The following is a 19,964-nucleotide window of genomic DNA, read 5'->3' as shown; positions in this document are numbered from 1 at the left end:
ACAAAGTTTTTCCATCTTTGCATCTTTTCGCACGAGATGATTCCCTCATGCTATCACATGGAGTAATTTTTCTTTCAACCCCATCTTTCAAATGTTGTTTAGACTTTAGACTAAGGGAGATCATTATTCTTGTTAGAAGGGTTATCATGATTCATTTATTTTATGGATGAACTTATCCTTTTCTGTGAATTCATAGGACCATTCCACCTCATTTTTAATATAGTAACCACCCTTTATTTTATAGTTGAACTTTAATGTCTTTGTTTTCAAAGAAACAAGGGAAGGGAGGTATTTGCACTTTTTTTGTCAAAACTATGGCTTTTATTAGGGTCAAAACAATAAAGGTAATTTATAGGATTGTTATAAGAGGATGTTTTTCTTCATGATTTTACCTAAAAATAATACATAAATAATAATAAAACAATAAAAATTAATTAAAAAATCTTGTCCGAAAGATTAATAAAAGTTAGCAATAAGATACAAAATATAGTATAAATTTATCTAGAGAATAAAAAATTTTCCACTCACACAAAAGTGCAACTTAGATTGTGATCAGATAAAAATTAGACATAACCCCAAAATATAATACTTGAATTGAACTTAGATGAACACCATTTACTTGGAAATGTCATAAAGCTCCTCCATCTTCGATTTTGGTGATAAATGATGACCTTGTGTTGCATGAGTTCACATCTCCGCCCCACAAGGGGCCGCTCCACAACGTCCCACAACACATCCCCGCTGTGTATTGGGAACATTTCCCGATGATGATGCACACTCGTATCAACATGGGTGATGAATAGGATGGTGTTTGGTATCGATGTAGCTTTTGGAAGAAACAGTGCCAACTCAGCATTGGAGATGCGTTTAACAAAAAAGCACCTAAAATATTGTTTGGTTGAGCCATTTATCTCTCTCGAAAGCCGTGTGAACCATTTATTAGAAAAACACAACTTTTGATGTTTTTCATCTTCAAGTCCCATTTTTCACTATTTGACTTATATGGCGCCTAATGGCATCTAGTGGTGCCTAATGTCACTGAGGTGTAAAAAAAGCATACAAAACGTTTAAAACAGATTTTATCTCGTTTTTTAAAACAAAACTTTTATTTATAAATACCATCGATACCAAACAACCTCTAGGTTTTTTATGTTAGGATAATTGAAATAGGATGAATAAATGGGGCAGAGACACATGACGTGCTGCAATGTGATTGAGAGTTAAGTCTGGCATACCCTAATCCCCAAATAGTCCCAACCAAAAAACAACCCCCAAATAGAAAATTTGATTTTCTGCCAACAAAACACCTTCCAACCAATCCCGAAATAGAGAATTGGGATCTTCTGCCAGCGAAACATCTTTCAACCCTGTATCAAGTTCATCACACGCCGCACATCTTAACTTGATACTGGGATCCACCGTGAAAGTTCGACCCGCCATGTATGAGATGTGAGGTGTGGGATTATGTACGTAGAGGGTTGAAACGTGTCTTGTTGATAGGTGATCCTACAACGAAAGATAAACCCTCCCCCTTCGATCTTCCTTCGCAGCAAAACAGTATCAGGGTTTTGTTCTAGAGAATCTTTCTTCTGCAACTTAGGGTTGTTCTTTGCGTCGCGGAAAGGATGGCAACTTTCATGATGATTCAGCGAACTGGAAATTCCATTTTCGCAACATTTTTAAAGGCACGGACTCCATACTCGTATAAGCTCTTCTCCAACCACAGTCTGAAGCTAAAAGTCTTGTTCTCCGCCTCTCGTAATCTTCCATTAAGATCCTTCGGCACCTCCGCCATCCCAAATAACTTCCAGAGGCCCCAGCCATCTGATCCTAGGGTTTTCCGACACGACGGTGGTGTAGCTCAACGTGGAAACCCTAATCAGCGGAATCCTCAGGATCAGAGTTATGCCCAACGCGGTAACCCTAACCAGTGGAGCTCTCAGAATCAGAGTTTTGTTCAGCGCGCTAACCCTAATCAGCGGAACTCTCAAGATCAGAATTTTGCTCAACGCGGAACCCCTAACCTTTGGAACCCCCAAGATCAAAACCACAAACAAATCGTTGAAAATGGCGCTCCTAGTGCGCCTCCTGCCAATGTTGATTTGATGAGCCTATGCAGGGAGGGAAAAATCAAAGAAGCTGTTGATTTCATGACCCAAGGCGTTCGTGCTGATCTTCCCACTTTCCGTGCACTGTTGAACTCATGTGCTAACTCAAAGTTACTTGAAGAAGGGAAAAAGGTACATGATTATGTGTTGCGGTCACCCTGTAGGACTGACCTTCAATTGATGAATAAAGTGATTGAGATGTACATAAGTTGTGGTAGTATGACTGATGCCTGTAGGGTGTTTGATCGAATATCTGAAAGGAATATGGATACTTGGCATTTGATGATTAATGGGTATGCCATAAATGGGCAGGGGGATGATGGATTGCAGCTATTTGAACAGATGAGGAAGCTAGGGTTGAGACCAGATGCGCAGACTTTCCTTGCTGTTTTATCTGCTTGTGCTGGTGCAGAAGCTGTAGAAGAAGGTTTTATACACTTTGAGTCGATGAAAAATGAGTGTGGGATTTCTCCAGGGATTGAACATTATTTGGGGGTTGTTGATGTTCTTGGGGCATCTGGGCATGTTACTGAAGCTAAGGAATTCATTGAGAACATGCCAATGGAACCTACAGCAGCAGTTTGGGAGACCTTGATGAATTTTGCTAAAATTCATGGAGATATTGATCTTGTGGACCATGCAGAGGAATTGTTGGTTGTTCTTGACTCCTCTAAAGCTGTTGCTAACAAGATCCCAACACAACCACCCAAGAAGCGTTCAGCAGTTAACATGCTTGAGGGGAAGAATAGAGTGAGCGAGTATAGAAGTGCAACTCCCTACAAAGGAGAGGAAGTAAAAGGCTTGAATATGAAGGAAGCTGGTTACGTGCCGGACACAAGATATGTGCTCCATGACATTGATCAGGAGGCCAAAGAGCAGGCGTTGCTTTATCATAGTGAGCGGTTGGCCATCGCTTATGGTCTAATTAGCACTCCAGCGAGAACACCTCTTAGGATCATCAAGAACCTCCGTGTCTGTGGTGATTGTCATAATGCAATCAAGATAATGTCTAAGATCGTTGGCAGGGAGCTAATTGTTAGGGACAACAAGAGGTTTCATCATTTCAAGGATGGCAAATGTTCTTGTGGGGATTATTGGTGATGCCTGTCTTTGTATTAAAGTTTATGTTTTGTTCTATATGGCCACATGAACATTGGTTAGTGTATAAAGGTGGATCAGAATGTCCAGTTCTTTTTGTGGAAATTCATGGTGTTAATTATTTGTAGAAGAGGAACTCTGGGAAGTGGGAACATGGGAATGCTAGAAGGTACTTAAGATGTGCTTATAAAGGTTTTTTTTTTTTTCTTTTTTTATCAGCAACTATGAAAACGATCTATTATTAAAAATAGGATATTACATCTTATGGTACAAAACTGAGAGCATAACCATGCTATCCCTCTGCAACATGGAAATTGCAGGCATTACAATTTTGCCCAAATTAAAGAAATTCACCCCTTGTTTAGCCAAGAAATTTTGGGATGGTAGCATGGGCTACCTTCTTCAGGGGTTTTGGCATTTTACATGTACAAAGTTTAGCAGTTACCAATAAAAAATTGTAATTTTCCCGTGTTAGTAATAGACTTCATGAAAGGGCCACACCCATTTACTTTTGGCTCTTCTAAATTTCTAATCTCCCCTGTTCTATCATCTATACCAGATCCTTATTGTAGGATGAACAACCAGGGCAAAAGCTACATGGAAAGCAGAACTGTAGAATCACAAGTGGTGTTTGACTCTAGTGTTAAATCCCTAGCCCAAGGAGGACATTTGGTATTTTAACTTTAGTACAAAAGTTGTACTTCTTAGGATGACTCAGTAAGCAAACTCACCACCTTTCCTCTATAATATCATCAAAGGTGTCCTTTCAAGGCATGCAGAACATAATTATGTAAGCAGTTTATAATCTGAAAACATGTCAATGCTGTTGACTTAGCAGTGCTGAATTCAGCGGTGTGCAATATTTATTAAATCATAATAGTAGAATTTTGTTAGGTTTATTTCCTTGAGGTTAACGTTGGACATTTGGACTGCATAAAATATGGCGTTTTGTTGGGTGGCTCACAGGAAATTTGACACTTGCAAAATATAGAAAGATCAATAATTGGTGTATGTTCCCCAATTCTTGTAGTGTGTGGATGGTTAACAGAAAGACAATGTAACACTTCTCAGCCAATGCAGCTTTTGTTATTTGCATCTGAAACTATTTCAGTCTTTGAGTAATAATTGCACATTCCCACTAGTGATTGAACCCAATGGAAATATGGCTTCAACGTGGCAAAGGTTTTCTGAGGTGAAAACCTCTTTGATCTGCGCAGTTCATACTGATAAGAAAGATCATTAGATGTTTCTAGGTCTTTAGCATGGCCTTTAGTAGGTTGAAACTTGTCCACAAGGTTCGATGCCTTTGTTTTCTTAGTTACTCTAGAAACAGATTCTTGTTAGGCTTAAGCTGCAGATTTTTCCTTTTTTTTTTTTAATGAAATTTGGTGAGGTGTATCTTTTGTTTTTGGATTACTAAATAGTCCTTTGCCCAATGTTGGTTTCAGCCAAGACTGCAACTTGGGCCGGGTTGGCTCGAACTCAACCCTGGGTTGGGTCAGGTTGATGTTCGGGTTAGGATTAGGGTTGAAATTCATGAATTCGGCTTTATTTCGGATTGGGTTAGGGTTCAGCCCTTATGCAACTCGACCCAACCCAAACCCAACTCTATAGTATATGTCGTATATAAATATATGTTATATGTAATATATAATATACATTGATTTCTTTAGATGCATGATATTTGTATAGCCCCCACCACATAATATCATGTATTTTTTTTAAGATAATCACTTCACTTAATCCTAACCAGAAAGACTAAAACCTTAACAACATTAATTTATGCTTTTTGAAAATTTTATTCTTCATTTCCTCTATGTTGTTTGCCGCCCAAGAAATATCTATTGTAAGTCATAATACTTGTTTTTTTTGAATTTTGTACCAAAAGAACAAAAAAAAAAAAAACGTAAACAAGCAAGTACTAATGAAACATAGGATTAATATATGTATTGAAAGTTGAGTTAAGATCTAAAATTGAGAAATTCTATGATGTTTTAAGGGATGAGAAGGTTGGGTTGGACCCAACCCGAGTCCAACCCAACCTGAAATTGACTGCGAGTTGGGTGGGATTGGGTTAGGGTTGAAGGAATTTAGTTAGGGTTAGGGTTAGGGTTGGGTTGGTCGGGTTGGGCTAGGGTTGGGTTGAGGATTTAGAACTTAGGGTTGGGCTAGGGTTGGCCTCAACCCACCTAACCAGGCCTGACTTGTAGCCCTAGTTTTAGCCTTTCAGGTAATTGGGGTCTTGGGAGGGGTGGAGGAGGACTTTCAGAATTTTGTTGCACAAAGTGGCCCTTCTTGGACTTGAACTTTATTTCTTTTGCTTTCTAGCCTGAGATTTTATAAGGACAGTTGAAGTTTCTGTTTAGCAACTTAATTTATATTGTTAATGGGTCTGGAGGTATTTTCTATCTAGTGCTTGGTCTATAAAGCTTGCATAGTTTGGAGTAGCAATCAAGAAATTGTTACCTCGATCTAGAAATTATAGTAATGGTTATACATAGATTTTACAAATTTAATACATTTTTAATGAATTTTCTTTGATTATAAAAGCACAATGTCCCCCTTTTTTGGTAAGTAATTGATTGTTTGCATTAAATTTGGCCCAAAAGAAATAATCCCTTGGCACTCCTTGCTTAGCTAATGTGTCAAGCATAGAGTTTATTGATTGATTGATCCACTTGAAGGTAGGTTCGCATCCGCCCCCCATAGAATTGCCCCGCAAAATACTTCCCACGCGTTGTAGGTGCATTGCCTGTCCGCCTACATGTGGATTAAAGAAACTCTTGCGGACTTAATGGGACGGCCGTTAGCTTTGCCTTGTTAACTCCCTCTTGCCCAAAAGGGCATCATCCCCTAGGCTATTCTGTGTTGGTATCCTTTTTCTATAAACTCTAATCTCAGAGCTGAAACCTTCACCTTTCGTAACCCGTCAGAGATTGCCCTCGTTTGAGTTCTATCAGTCGATGCCGATGACCGTTCCGACAAGAGATAAGTATCCTCGACCTTCAATTAGTTTTTCTCATTTTCTACCATTCTCAGATCTAAAACCCATCAGAGTGGGAGCCTCCTTCGAGTTTGCTTTGTTTTGACTTCGTTTTTCTTCACTGTAATGAAACCAACTGATTTCTCTGTATAGATGGTTCTCCTAAAAAGCTTCTCACCTGTGATCTTTACAACTTTTTGTTTCTTTTTCACAAAAATTTAACCACTTCCATTGGCGATGCAGACCATGAATGCAAATCAGACATTACCATTTTACAACCACCACCAGAGACTGGGATTCCTTTTTTTCTCCTAAAAGGAACCACTGAAATCTTTTCAAGATCCCCAAAAGCTCATTTTGGGGTTTGGGCGGCTTCTCCTTTTATCCTTTTCTTCTTGTTTGCTTCTCATGGCGACCATACCAAATGCCACTACCAATGCTGTTAGTTTTGTTACAGTTACACTAAATAAAATTCTTTCCTTCGAGAATCCAAACTGATGTGTCCACTTCCTCCCATGGAAAACGGGAAAAGATAAAAACTTGTGGGTTAGAAACTTAGAGTTTAGAGAGAAAAAGAAAGAAAGAGATGTAAAGAAACAACTTCAAGTATGATCAAGACCAACCAATTTCAAGTTCTATCAATACACATTTCTGCAACTCAAAAACTAGAATGTCATTGCCAATTATTTTTTGTTTTTCTTTTCTTTCCTCTAACCATCATCAAATGAATAACTACATTCACTCTCCCCAGAAGAAATAGAATTGAAAGAGTGAGAGAAAATAAAATTGAAAAAATGGAAACAAGAAATATCTTTATGGGCTCTTATAGGCATAGATCAACAAAGAAAACTCAACTCTTTCTTGGTCCTTTTGCGTTGTCTTTTCCTCCAACCACAACTGGTTGTCCAATCCACTTCTTGTCCTACACATGAAAATAGCATATCTAAAGTTTGGACTGAAGAAACCAATCATGAACATCCCACATCATATCGACCAAAAACCCATCAATAAAGATGGTTCGGTTCCCTCTGAAATTCCATTTCAACCTCTTCACTCGAATTACCTTCCTCTTATCGATATGGATTGATAGCATCGAATACTTCAACTCTTCGTCTTCTCTGCTACATATGATTAAAATGTCATGGGCCATCCCAATATCGCAGAATTGCACCTTGGTTGAATACAAAGGGTTCCTTGAGAATCTCTGAACCATATTTTTTCAAGGTGCCAAGGCGAGGCTAAGCGATAAGGGGGGTGCCTTGTCACCTAATCACCTAAGCAATGGATATTTTTTTTAAGTAAAAACATATATCCTAGGGTAGTTCCCTAGCTTCCATAATTATGCTTCCTTAATAAATATGCATAACAACAAATTTCTCAAAGTGCCCTTTTGGTTTAAAAATTTGACTAACTCTACCCTTAATGTTTACAAATTGTCTTAAAGTATCCTTAAATTTTTTAAAAATTATCTAAAATCTCCCTTGCCGTTAACTTTTCGTCACACTTCATTCACATGTTATTGATATATTTTTAAATTCCTAAAATACCCTTTTATGGTTCTACTTCATCTCAGTCTTCATCTTTGATTCCATCTCCAATTCTATCTTCATTGTCTCTATGTCCATCTCCTACTCCGGCTCCATCTTCCTATCTCCATTATAGTAAAACACCTATTATGAGGATTATTTAATTGTTATTTTACAGTTGTTGTTAATGTGTTGTCAGCTTAAGATGTTGTCAACTAATTAGTTTCTTTCTTTCTTATTAGCTTGTTACTAGGGAGTGCCACCAAGGGCATACTTGTAATTTCTCATTCCTTTATATTAACTTTAATGTAAATAAACAAACTAGCTACCGCCAGCTATAGTTTGAGACTCTTAATCGCATCTTCCTCTTCTCCTCTCTTTTCCCTTCTCTTCACTCTCTCTCGTCTCTCTCTCTCCATGAATGATTACATGGTATTAGAGCATCATTTTGGGCTATAAAAAAACTATTTCTCTCACTTAAACCAAGCATCATTCTGAAGTATTCTCAGTTCCTTCTTTTTTTCTTCGATTTCTTGGATGTGTAAGACAAAGAAACCTAACCGAACTAGTCAGGCCACTTGCAACTGCTTCCTTTGGGTTATTCCTTGGTCACAACACTAAGAAAACCCTAGTAGAAGAAGGGTGATGCGGTAAAGACTCCCTTCTCTTTGTTTGATGCTGTGAAAGTTAATTTCTAGGTTTGCACCTTCATACAAGTGTTAGACAGGGTATGTGTTCTTGTGTTTTTTTGAGGCCAATGGTGTGAAGGCCTTATTTTTTGCTTTTACACCTTCGTTTAGATGTTGGGCTGTTAGTAAGCATGTGTTGTAGTTGAACTAATAGTATACTATTCTAACAACTGGTTGTTGGACTGATTACTGGGTTGTTTTAATGGTTGAACCATTACTGGGTTGATTTCAGCAGTTTTTTTTCTCATTCTAGAAGTATATTTCTTGGGGGTTTAGTATTCTGATTGTGGTTGTTGTGTAGTTCTGTGGGGTTTGGTCTAGTGAACTTGTGATTCTGGTTCTTGTAGTATGGACTCTCTCCCTTAATGGCAAACTATGGTTCAGCTTCATCGGGGGTTACACCAACCCGTAGCACAGTTGGTATGGGAGGTGAAAACATGATGTTTCCCATGCCCATTACCCCTTTAAATAGTCTAAACTATTAAGAGTGGGCTAAAAGTGTAAAACTTTACATAACAGTAAGGGGAAAAGCCGGTTACATAAATGAAAGAATAAAAGAACCCAAGAGTGAGATAGTTGAACATGATAGGTGGGACCAGTAAAACAATATGGTGATGTCTTGGCTCCTTGCATCCATGGAATTTGATGTGAAAAATAACTTTATGTGGATAAACACTACTAATGAGATTTGGGAACAAGTCAAAACCACTTATTCTGAGCAAAAGCACTATGTCAAGAATTACCAGTTGCAAGTTGAATCCTCAACCTATAAACAGGGGAATCGTAGTTTGTTTGCCTATTATTCAGCCCTTACTTCAGTGTGGAAAGAATTGGATCACTATTAGGCTATAGAATAAAAACATGATGATGATGCTAAGGCCTATAAGAAACTGGTTTTTAAGTAGTGGTTTTTTGCATTCTTGCTGGGTCTAAACCATACTTATGAACCCTTGAGAATTTAGATCTTTAAAAGTAAAGAGTTGCCTTTGGTTGAAAAGGTGCATGCCCCCGTTCAATCTGAGGAAAGCAGGTAGAGTGTGATGATTACAACTAAGGGGGAGCAACAAGTAGCATTGGTTGCAATAGGTAGAAACAATATGGGAAAGAAAATATACTCCAAGAAGGCCGATGATAAAGACAAGTTGTTTTGTACCTACTATCGGCACTAGAGACATGCATGTGACACATGTTGGGTCTAAACCCTACTTATGAACCCTTGAGAATTTAGATCTTTAAAAGTAAAGTGTTGTCTTTGGTTGAAAAGGTGCATGCCCCCATTCAATCTGAGGAAAGCAGGTGGAGTGTGATGACTACAACTAAGGGGGAGCAACATGTAGCATTGGTTGCAATAGGTAGAAACAATATGAGAAAGAAAAGATACTCCAAGAAGGCCGATGATAAAGACAAGTTGTTTTGTACCTGCTATCGGCACTAGAGACATACATGTGACACATGTTGGGAGATTCATAGGAAGCCCAAATGGGCAGTGAAGAACTAAGAATAGGGTAGAGTATAAGGACAGAAGAAGCCGAATACAACACATAATGCAACACATGTGGCAACCCAAGATACTCAGTCTATTGGTATTACTTAGGACCACTTTACTAGTTCTGACCCCAAGGAACATATCATGAATTCCTTCAGAGATCACTTGGAGTCATATAATAGGCTTTGCGATAGATGGATATTTCAATTATTGGTGCTCCTACTTCATTTGAGTCTACATTAGGTAATCTATGTCACCACTACCATTGACTCCCCTTGGATCATTGACTCAGGGATCTATTTCCATGGTGACTTTAATGAGTTCTTTGCCTCCCATGGATCTATTCATAGGAGATCATGTGCAAAAGCACCACAACAAAATGGTGTTGCAGAAAGAAAAAATAGACACCTCCTTGAGGTAGCTCAAGGGATGATGTTACACATGAATGTTCTAAAAAGGTTTTGGATGGATGTTATACTTGCAATTGCTTATGTCATCAATTGCATGCCCTCTAGAGTGCTGAACTACATGGCCCCTCATTAGTTATTGTTCCCTCAGTCCCCTTTATTTTCCATTCCCATTAGAATCGGTGCTTTGGTCCTGTTAGTCATAAATTTTTTGTGTCTATGGATGTGTCATTCTTTGAGTCTGAACCATTCTTCCCTACTTCTTCTTAAGGGGAGAATAGTGTGGAAAAGGAGAAGCAGGTTTAGGTCTGTCAAGTCTCTCTTCCTTTTATTTCAGACATTGCTCCCTTTTGTGTCTTCCAACGTACACACTACAGAGATCAGCAATGTGATAAAGATGTGGAGCACCCAAATATTGAGCAACCAACATTGTTAGACTCCCAGGAGGTAAGTCTAAACCATATTGCACCTATTGATACTCCTGCTCCTATTGTGGATGACCTTGACATTCCAATTGCTCAAATAAAAGGAGTTAGGTCATGCGCTATCAAACACCACATTACCTAGTGTCTCTCCTATGATCACATTTTCCCTTATACCGAGCCTTCCTATCTGTAATTGATTGCACCCCTATGCCCAGAAATGTTGTAGAAGCCTTAAAATGCCTTGAATTGGATAGATGCTATGAAGGAGGAGATTAATACCACAATAAAAATCAAACTTAGGAATTAGTGGATCTTCTAATGGGGAAAGACCTAGTGGGGTGTAAGTGGGTGTTTACAGTTAAACACAAGGCGAACGGGACAATTGAAAGGTACAAAGTAAGATTAGTAGTTAATGGTACACTCAAATGTATGAGGTTGACTATGATGAGACTTTTGCTCTAGTAGCTAAGATTAACTCAATTAGGATCCTCTTATCATTAGCTACTAACCTTGACTGGGAACTGCACTAATTGGACAAAGAATGCTTTTATAAATGGTGACTTAGAGGAGGAAGTGTACATGGTTCATCCCCTAGATTTTGTTTCAAGGGAAGTGAAAATAAGGTGTGCAAGCTAAGAAAGTCTCTTTATGGTTTAAAACAATCTCCTATGGCTTGGTTTAGTAAGCTTCACATGACAGTTCAACAAGTAGGGATCAAGCAATGTTAGTCTAATCAGAAATTCTTTGTGAAGAGATATTAGAAACAGATTGTTGTATTGATAGTGTATGTGGATAATATCATCATTACAGGAAATTGGACTTCAAAAATATAAAAATTGAAACAATTCCTTGAATCTAAATTTGAAGTGAAAGATTTAGATTCCTTGAAGTATTTTCTTAGAATTAAAGTCGCTTGCTAAAAAAGGGGTATCTTCATTTCTCAAAAGAAGTACACCCTTGATTTATTACAAGACATAGGCAAGTTAGGCACAAGGACAACAAATACTCTCATGGATGTTGATCACAAATTGGGTGACTGTGATGGTGAATCTTTAAAAGTTCCAAAAGTTAGTGAAAAAGTTGATTTATTTGTCCATGACCCATCCAAACATTACATATTTAGTTGGGGTCTTGAGCCAATTCATGCACTATCCTAGGAAACCACATATTGAAGCAATTGACAGAGTTCTTAGATACTGTTTAGTAAACATAATTACCTAAAGATGAAAGTCTTTATAGATGTTGATTGGGAAAGTGCTATGGATGATAGAAAGTCCAAAAATGGGTATTACACATTTGTGGGAGGAAACCTAGTAACCTAGAAAAACAAGAAACAAAGTATAATAGCAAGGTCAAGTGTTGAAGCTGAATATAGAGCTATGACACATGGGGTGGCTGAAGTCCTTTGGCTAAAAGACCTTCTAGGGGAGCTTGGAGTTGTTTATAATCTTATATCTCTTTACTGTGACAACAAGGCAACCATAAACATTGCCAGCAATCCTGTCCTACATGAGAGAACCAAGCACATTGAAGTGGACAAATACTTCATAAGGGAAAAATTGGAAAAAAAGAAAATTTGCATCTCTTATGTCAACTCCAAGGAACAACATGCTGATGTCCTCACAAAAGGATTTCTATACTCGCGGCACAATGAGTTATGTGACAAGATAGGCATGATAGATATACTCATCCCAAGTTGAGGAGGAGTGTTATGAGGATTATATATATGTTATTATACAGTTAATGTTAGTGTGATGTCAACTTGAGATGTTGTTAGCCAATTAGTTTTTTTCTTTCTTATTAGTTTGTTACTAGGGAGTGCCACTAAGGGTATACTTGTAATTTTTCATTCCTTTATATTAAGTTAATGTAAATAAACAAACTGGCTGCCACTAGCTATAGTTTGAGACTCTCAATCGTATCTTCCTCTTTTCCTCTCTTCTCTCTCTCGTCTCTCTCTCCCTCTCCATGAATGATTACAACACACATTAATAGAAAATGCCAATTAAAACACACATTAATGATAGAGAATGACCATGTCTCTACAACTTGATTTCTCCCTATAGTATTAGTAATAATAGAAGACATACACTACATCTTTATGGTAATGTGGTACACCCAAATGTCCACCTCCAATTCCATGTTAGGGGCTTCCTCCATGATTTTTCTTTTATAATAACAGGTGTACACAACAAAAAAGCTAATATTATTCATTAAAATGAATTTCAATAAATCATAACAAATTAACAACAAAGAAAAAATTCCACTTCTCGGTGGGGGAAATTCGAGGGCAACAAAACAATCTTACAATTGGCCCTTCTCTATCAATTAAAGGTTCCGATTCAAGGAAAGTCCTCCTTGCCTACTCTAGATTAAGACAACCCTTGGGGGCAGAGGATGAGCCAAAAGTTGAGGCTAGAGAAAAACATGCAATCGGAACCGAGGGAGGGGCCCTAGGGAAAAATGGTGTTGTCATGGATGAAAAGGCTATACCACCCTTTTCGCTCTCTACCCAGTCAATCTTTGTCGTTTGCAAACAAATTCATCCACCACCCAGTCCTTATGCTTGAATCTAGTTGCAAAGACCTGAATTCAAATAAACAACAGAGAACTCTCTTCTTGTAGTGATGGCCAGGACAAAGATTGAAAGAGGAAAGTCATTCTTCTTAAACCTCTTATTTTCATCAGTTGGGTTTTATTTTGAAAATTTGAGGAATAATGGAGGGTAAATTTGATATTTCATTTTGTTCCACTAGTGCTTACCAGTGGTGTTAATTGTTAGAAAACTTAAGGGTACTTTAAGACAATATGTAAATAGTAAGGGTAGAATTAGTCAATTTTCTAAATTATAGGGTTACTTCAAGAAATTTGCTCTATCCATAATTTTCAAAAGAAAAGTATGAACTTCGTATTAAAGTATAGAAAATCAACATATTCCAACATATTTATGAGAAGAAAAAGAAGAAAGAAAAGAAAATTAAAAAATATATAGGGGTCGAACCTCTTATTTCTGTTATGGAAAAAAAAGAAAAGAAAAGGTGGAAGAAGAAGAAGAAAAAATTAATATATAAACACACAAGATTACTAAAGAACAAGAAGAAAATGTATTGATTGGACAACATTTTATGTTCTTCCTTATTGGTTCAAGTTTTAAAATCTTTGAGGGTTTAATACAACATTTAGCAACGTTTGTGTGATTAAACCTAACAAATAAGAAACTAATAACAAGAAATCAATGTGTAAACACACAAAATAAACATTTTAGTTTAAAAATGTCTATTTTATAATTATACCCTTAAAAAATAAAAATATAAAAAATTTTTATAACATGCTATAGAGACTACTTAGTGATTAGGTGAGGTGAGCCTCCAAAGGCACCTTGTCGTCTAGGCACCCACTTATGCATCACCTTGACAACTTGGCTACGAACACTCTCCCAATACCTTAGGAACTAGGGTTTCCAAAGGAACTACCATCACAGTTCAGTTTCACTCTATTGTATATGGATGACATCTAAGTTTTTGTACTGTCCCTTTCATGGTAGAGGATGCTTTTATTACATCGATCCCACCCTCTAATGAAATCATCAACTGAGAAGTCCTTAAAAATCGTTATTGTTTTAACTTTTAACCCATTGGATTACTTTGAGCTTAAGGCCTTCTATTAAAGCATTCACATTTTTGTATTGGCCCTTAAATATTATATTATTTCTTTCCTCCCATACTGCTCATAAAATAGCTCATCTTGTTGCTCTCTACATCACCTTCCCCCTTCTTTCTGGCATCAAATTGAGACTTGAGCTGAATAAATTAGCAACTTCCAGAGGTGGAATCCATCTGCACTCAAAGAGAACAAAAAAATTCCCAGACACAAGGTATACATATGGACGGGAAATTTGTAAATGGGGCAAGGTCTCACCACTAGCATTTGCACAATAAACAGATACGAGGGGGGAAGGGCTGTTCTTTGGGGCATCCCAGATATCAATGAAACACTATTAAAGATTTTGCCTATGCTGTCAAGGAGATATGTGAAGCAGGTGTTTCTGGTGATGATATATAGGACTGCTCTTAAATGGTGTTGCTTCATCAATTGATGGTGGAGAGGTTGGATCAAACGATCAGAAACAGACAGTTGGACAGAAAGAAAGTATTAGTAATGGGGCTTCACACAATGAACGGTATGTATCGAAATGCTTTAGAAAGTATTATAAATTTGTACATGATATAAAATATAATAGGTTTATATTTATGCATCTTGGGTATTGGATACTTCAAAGTCAAAACTCAAACTCATCCCGAACTCTATTAGGTTTTGATAAACAGATCTTATTAGGATCGGAATGGATCAGATACCCAAAAATTCCCACGAATGTGCCATTCTAAGTGGTAGCACATTCTAATTGATTTATAAATTAAAAGTTATAATTTTTTTATATCTTATATAAAACTATAATAAAAATATTATTAGTGCGGGCTGGGCCGGGTTTAAAGTATTGGGCCCATGCCCAAGCCCAGCCCAAAATTTTCTGAGTTCGATGCAGGCCCGGGCCAAGAATGATCACCCCTAGCCTAGGCCCATATTTCTGGCCCGAGAAACAGGTCGGCCTAGGCACGGCCGCATGCGCTTACTTGAAGTTCTTTCCATAATTTCAGGCCCAGACAGACTGGGACATGAACATGATCATCCAAACTCGGGTTGGTCCAGGTATCAGTCTCTACAGTCCATCTCAGATTGATCAGAACCAGACAAAACACTTTCTTTTAACTCCTGCACGAAAAGCTTTTTTTTCGTCCATCAAAATGGAATCTTTCATTGGAAATATAAGAAACACGTTTCGCAATATCATTTGCCTACCATGGTAAGGCGCAAACCAAAATCTCCAAACCAAAAGTCCAGACTTGTGAGTCTGTCCACTGCTCTCCCTCCACTCCAGTCTCCTGTGGTCCAACACTCCCGGCCAAAACACCATTAATGCTCAAAATAAAATATAAATCAGTCAGAAGGAATGAAAGAAAAACCTAAATCCGCCTTCTCATACCAAACCCTAAAAAAATATCCATTTCAATTCAAATCCACCTGCGCATAAAACAGGAAACAGAAAACACTCACCATCTCCCGCTTCCTTCCTTCCTTCTGTTCCCCTACTACTTCTATCCATTACTCTCTCAGTCTCTCTCCCTCTCGCTCGCTTCCTCGCTGAGCAGAAGCACAAGCAGCAGCACCCAAAAGAAAAGAAGGCTGTGAGATGCTTAGTGATGCAAAAGCTGCTTCGTCGAAGCCCTACAGGCCCCCTCCTATGCACTTCCACCGTCACCACCCACTCTTCCCGTTGGCCCCTTAACAACAAAAAGAACCACCTCCACCTCCACCACCACCAACTCAACTTCTTTCCATTCCGGCCACAATCCCCAATGCCTGCTACCGCTTCATTCAAATTCCGGGTATCCTCAGGGCCCATAACCCCTCCTACCGCTTCGCTTCCCAAGAAGCCCACCACGGCCTCTGCGGCCGCTGCTGTTCCTTTTGCCTCCGGTAGCTGCGCGGGGTCTTGTCAGTGCTCGCTCGAGAGTGGAACGCCTGGCAGAGCTTGGGTTGTCTTTAAAGAAGGCCGGTCGGCTTTACGGCCTGCTTGGTTGCATACTAAGTCCAAAGGGGGTTTTCCGGTGGTGGTTGCTGAGGCTTCGAGGAATTCGGAGAAGGTTGGGAGCGGTGGGGGTTTTGATGCAGGAGGAACTGAGGAGGGTTCGGAGTCGTTGCCTGGTGGTGAAGTGAGACCGTTACGGTTACAGAGGAAGCAGAAGGTTGGGGGCTCTGCTACTGCATTGCCTCGGAACCCTGACCTTTTGACGATTCCGGGAGTTGGGCCTCGAAATCTAAGGAAGCTGGTGGATAAGGGTATAGCAGGAGTCGCAGAGCTTAAACAGTTGTACAGAGACAAGGTAAAAAAACACTAGCTTCTGGATTATGCCGTTCTGGGCTCTACAAGCTCTGTAATCCTAGTATCCTATACAAAGTTGTAATTTTATAGTATTAAACTGTCATATATAAGCTGTGTTGTCAGATTATGACTCAGGAAAGTTTGAAATGGGGTTATTTCTCCTGTAAAGATTGCCTTTTAGTAGAGCAATGCACTCGCGAGGATGAACTAGAACCTCACCACTAGTTCCATGCCAATTCCTTCCCTTAGCAGAGAAAACCCTCTTACTATTGCCAGTCAGGACTTAATAATGAAACACCTTTTGGTAAACAAATGGAGCTTTCTTAGACATTTTCTTAATTAGGACATGTGAGTTTTTATTTTTGATGATGATATGAAATCTCGGTGGATATTTGTTGCTTAAGGCATGACTTGAGCTACATTACAACTTTACAGTTCCTTGTGCTCGGCTATTATGCAATCTCCTGATAGAAGTTTAGTCCATACTTATGTGCAGTTCTTTGGGAAGTCTAGTCAGAAGATGGTGGAATTTTTACAGAGCTCCGTGGGAATCATTCACAGGAACCATGCAGAAAGTATAACCTTGTTTATCAAGGAGAGCGTGGATGAAGAGTTGGAGGAAGAAAGCTCCAACTCTGATGTGAAACCTACTCAGAAGAAACGGCTTACCTTCTGTGTAGAGGGAAACATTAGTGTTGGAAAGACTACTTTCCTTCAAAGGATAGCCAATGAAACACTTGAGCTAAGTGATCTCGTTGAGGTGGTTCCTGAGCCTATTTCCAAGTGGCAGGATGTGGGACCTGATCACTTCAATATATTGGATGCCTTCTATGCAGAGCCACAGAGGTATGCTTATACTTTCCAGAATTATGTATTTGTAACAAGGGTCATGCAGGAGAGAGAATCTGCTGGTGGAGTTAAACCCCTTAGACTGATGGAAAGGAGTGTCTTCAGTGATCGGATGGTATGCACTTTATTTCTTGTTCGTATTAATAAATTAGACGTAATTTGCTACGAAATTTCCGGTATTAATGGTTTGGAAGTTGATTATTATTTTTTTGTTCCGTTGTATTACAATAGGTATTTGTACGAGCTGTTCATGAAGCAAACTGGATGAATGAAATGGAGATTAGCATTTACGATTCATGGTTTGATCCAGTTGTTTCTTGTCTGCCCGGGCTTATCCCTGATGGATTCATCTATCTAAGAGCAAGTCCTGATACATGCCACAAGAGGATGCTACTGCGCAAGAGAGCAGAGGAGGGTGGGGTCACCCTGGATTATCTGCGTGACCTACATGAAAAACATGAAAGTTGGTTGTTCCCCTTCCAAAGTGGCAATCATGGTGTCTTGTCTGTCAGTCAGCTACCCCTTCGTATGGACAGCTCTTTACATCCTGATATAAGGGACCGTGTGTTCTATTTGGAAGGAGATCATATGCACTCTAGTATCCAGAAGGTAATCATCTTGCCTACACCTTTACTATCACCTCTCATATAAGATCATATCTTATCTTACTAGTGTTCGCTTCTCACCAGGTTCCTGCTTTGGTATTGGATTGTGAACCAAACATTGATTTCAGTAAAGATATCGAAGCAAAGCGACAGTAAGTTTACATACACCCTTGTGCTGTGTTTTCCTAAATTTCCTTATATAGTTAAACTGTTAAAGACTTGAAGGTTGCAAAGGCAGCCCAAGCAACAGTGTTGCTTCCTGCAGTCCCTTGCCCAGGCAAGAACTTCCCTTTTGTTTACAAATTCATAGCTCTGAGGAGCACAAGATGTTGCGGAGTCAGTTGGGCTAAATTACTTTTATGATGTGGGAGAATCTCAGTGGCTCCTTTATTTTCTTTGATACAATGCATTAGTGGACCCACTATTGATTGCTGAGCTTGTTTCATTCAATTCTATTAGCTAGTGTTGGTCTTTATTGATGGAAAAAGAAAAAACAAAGCCTACACCATCTATACTTGGAGAAACCCATGGTATGGTTGCGTACCATGGGTTGATTGTAAATGAGTTTGACTATCTAATGATTAAATTACCAGGCTAATGACAGACTAATGATGATACACATCAGCCCCATACACGTGGTTCCACATGTTAGGCATATGTGTATTATAATGATTGATCGGTCCACTATCCTTTAGAGCATTCTCTCTGAAATAGATACATCTATTAAATGTTTGTTGCATTTGGATGAGAAGCCTTTTGGCTTCATCTTGATTTTCTGATAGGCAAGCTTCACAGGAGAATTTACACTAACATCTTTTGGCTGTTGGTGGTGCTGTGGGGTGTAGGGCTAAAATTGAGATTGTGTGCTAATGAGCACATAAAATATTATTGTGATGCATCAATTTCAATATATCATTCTCTGAAAGATGCCTTCTTTTTCTCACCCAAAATGTTTCTGAAAGGAAAATGAACTTGAGATTAACTGAGTGGATTGGTGTGTATTATCACTTAAACTGATTTATTTATTTAAATTCTCGTGGTTGATTTTAAGGTATGCACGGCAAGTTGCAGAGTTCTTTGAGTTTGTGAAGAAAAAGAAAGAAGTTGAGTCTCCACAAGCTGACAACGAAGGAAAGAACTCAAACCAACAGGTAATGCTTCCCCACAAGGGTGGACTCTGGGTGCCAGATAGGAATCATTTCCCAGAGTCTGCACTGAAATCACTGGAATTCAGACGAGCTATATCATTCCTGTCTGGTTAGCAGCAGTTTCAAGTTCTTTCACCACCAATCTGGACACATTTCAGCTCCTGCATGTAAAAAGTGTTTTTCCTTTCATGTAGAGCAAGTTTTGGATTGAGAAATGACAAGAAATGCTTTGTAGATTTTCTACTCCGATTTAGAAAAAGCCAATGTCGTCTCTCTCCCTCTCTGCCATATGTTCTAGACTTCAGTAGATGTCGAATGGATGTCTGATTCCTACTGCCTATTATCTTGAAACAAAAGATGGTTTGCTCCAATTCCTTGATTTCAGCCATTGAAGTTCAAATCAGAAAATTGGCCAAATTTAAGGAGGTAAATTTCCTCCTATTTTAGCCAAGTTTGATATCCTTTTAAGCTAGTTGAAAGCAAGGTTGAGGAGTTTTGATGCTTGGATATAATTGGATGGTTGGACCGTTTAGACTGGGAATTTGGCCTGTCAAATTGGTCATAATGGGTTCGTGTGTTAACAATTTATTTAGATTATTATCTGAAGTACAAATTTTGATAAGCATTCGCCAAACTCTATATATCTATGTTTTAACATTGTAAAAATGTGGACCATGTAAATGTTTCTTCTGAGTTTTG

The 19,964-nt window shown here is 38.6% G+C and overlaps 2 protein-coding genes across 2 annotated transcripts; both read left to right on the top strand.

Moving 5' to 3' along the window:
* Positions 1–1,497: 1,497 nt before the first annotated feature.
* Positions 1,498–3,311, top strand: LOC148852603 (pentatricopeptide repeat-containing protein At2g15690, mitochondrial-like). The gene has a single exon (XM_088942395.1). It carries the CDS (start codon positions 1,626–1,628, stop codon positions 3,207–3,209), a length of 1,584 nt encoding a protein of 527 aa, XP_088798521.1. The 5' UTR covers positions 1,498–1,625; the 3' UTR covers positions 3,210–3,311.
* A 12,262-nt stretch (positions 3,312–15,573) lies between these two features.
* On the top strand, positions 15,574–19,603 carry DNK (P-loop containing nucleoside triphosphate hydrolases superfamily protein). Its single transcript, XM_088945148.1, has 5 exons — positions 15,574–16,664; positions 17,160–17,627; positions 17,744–18,121; positions 18,202–18,269; positions 19,169–19,603. The coding sequence occupies exons 1-5, from the start codon at positions 15,981–15,983 to the stop codon at positions 19,377–19,379; spliced, it is 1,809 nt and encodes a 602-aa protein (XP_088801274.1). The 5' UTR covers positions 15,574–15,980; the 3' UTR covers positions 19,380–19,603.
* The last annotated feature ends 361 nt before the right edge of the window (positions 19,604–19,964 follow it).

The sequence above is a fragment of the Nelumbo lutea genome, chromosome 5, assembly GCF_056320005.1.
Source record: "Nelumbo lutea isolate HS-2025 chromosome 5, American lotus-T2T, whole genome shotgun sequence".
NCBI lineage: Eukaryota > Viridiplantae > Streptophyta > Magnoliopsida > Proteales > Nelumbonaceae > Nelumbo > Nelumbo lutea.
Note: the sequence above shows the minus strand (reverse complement) of the source record. Positions and strands in the feature narration are given on the sequence as shown.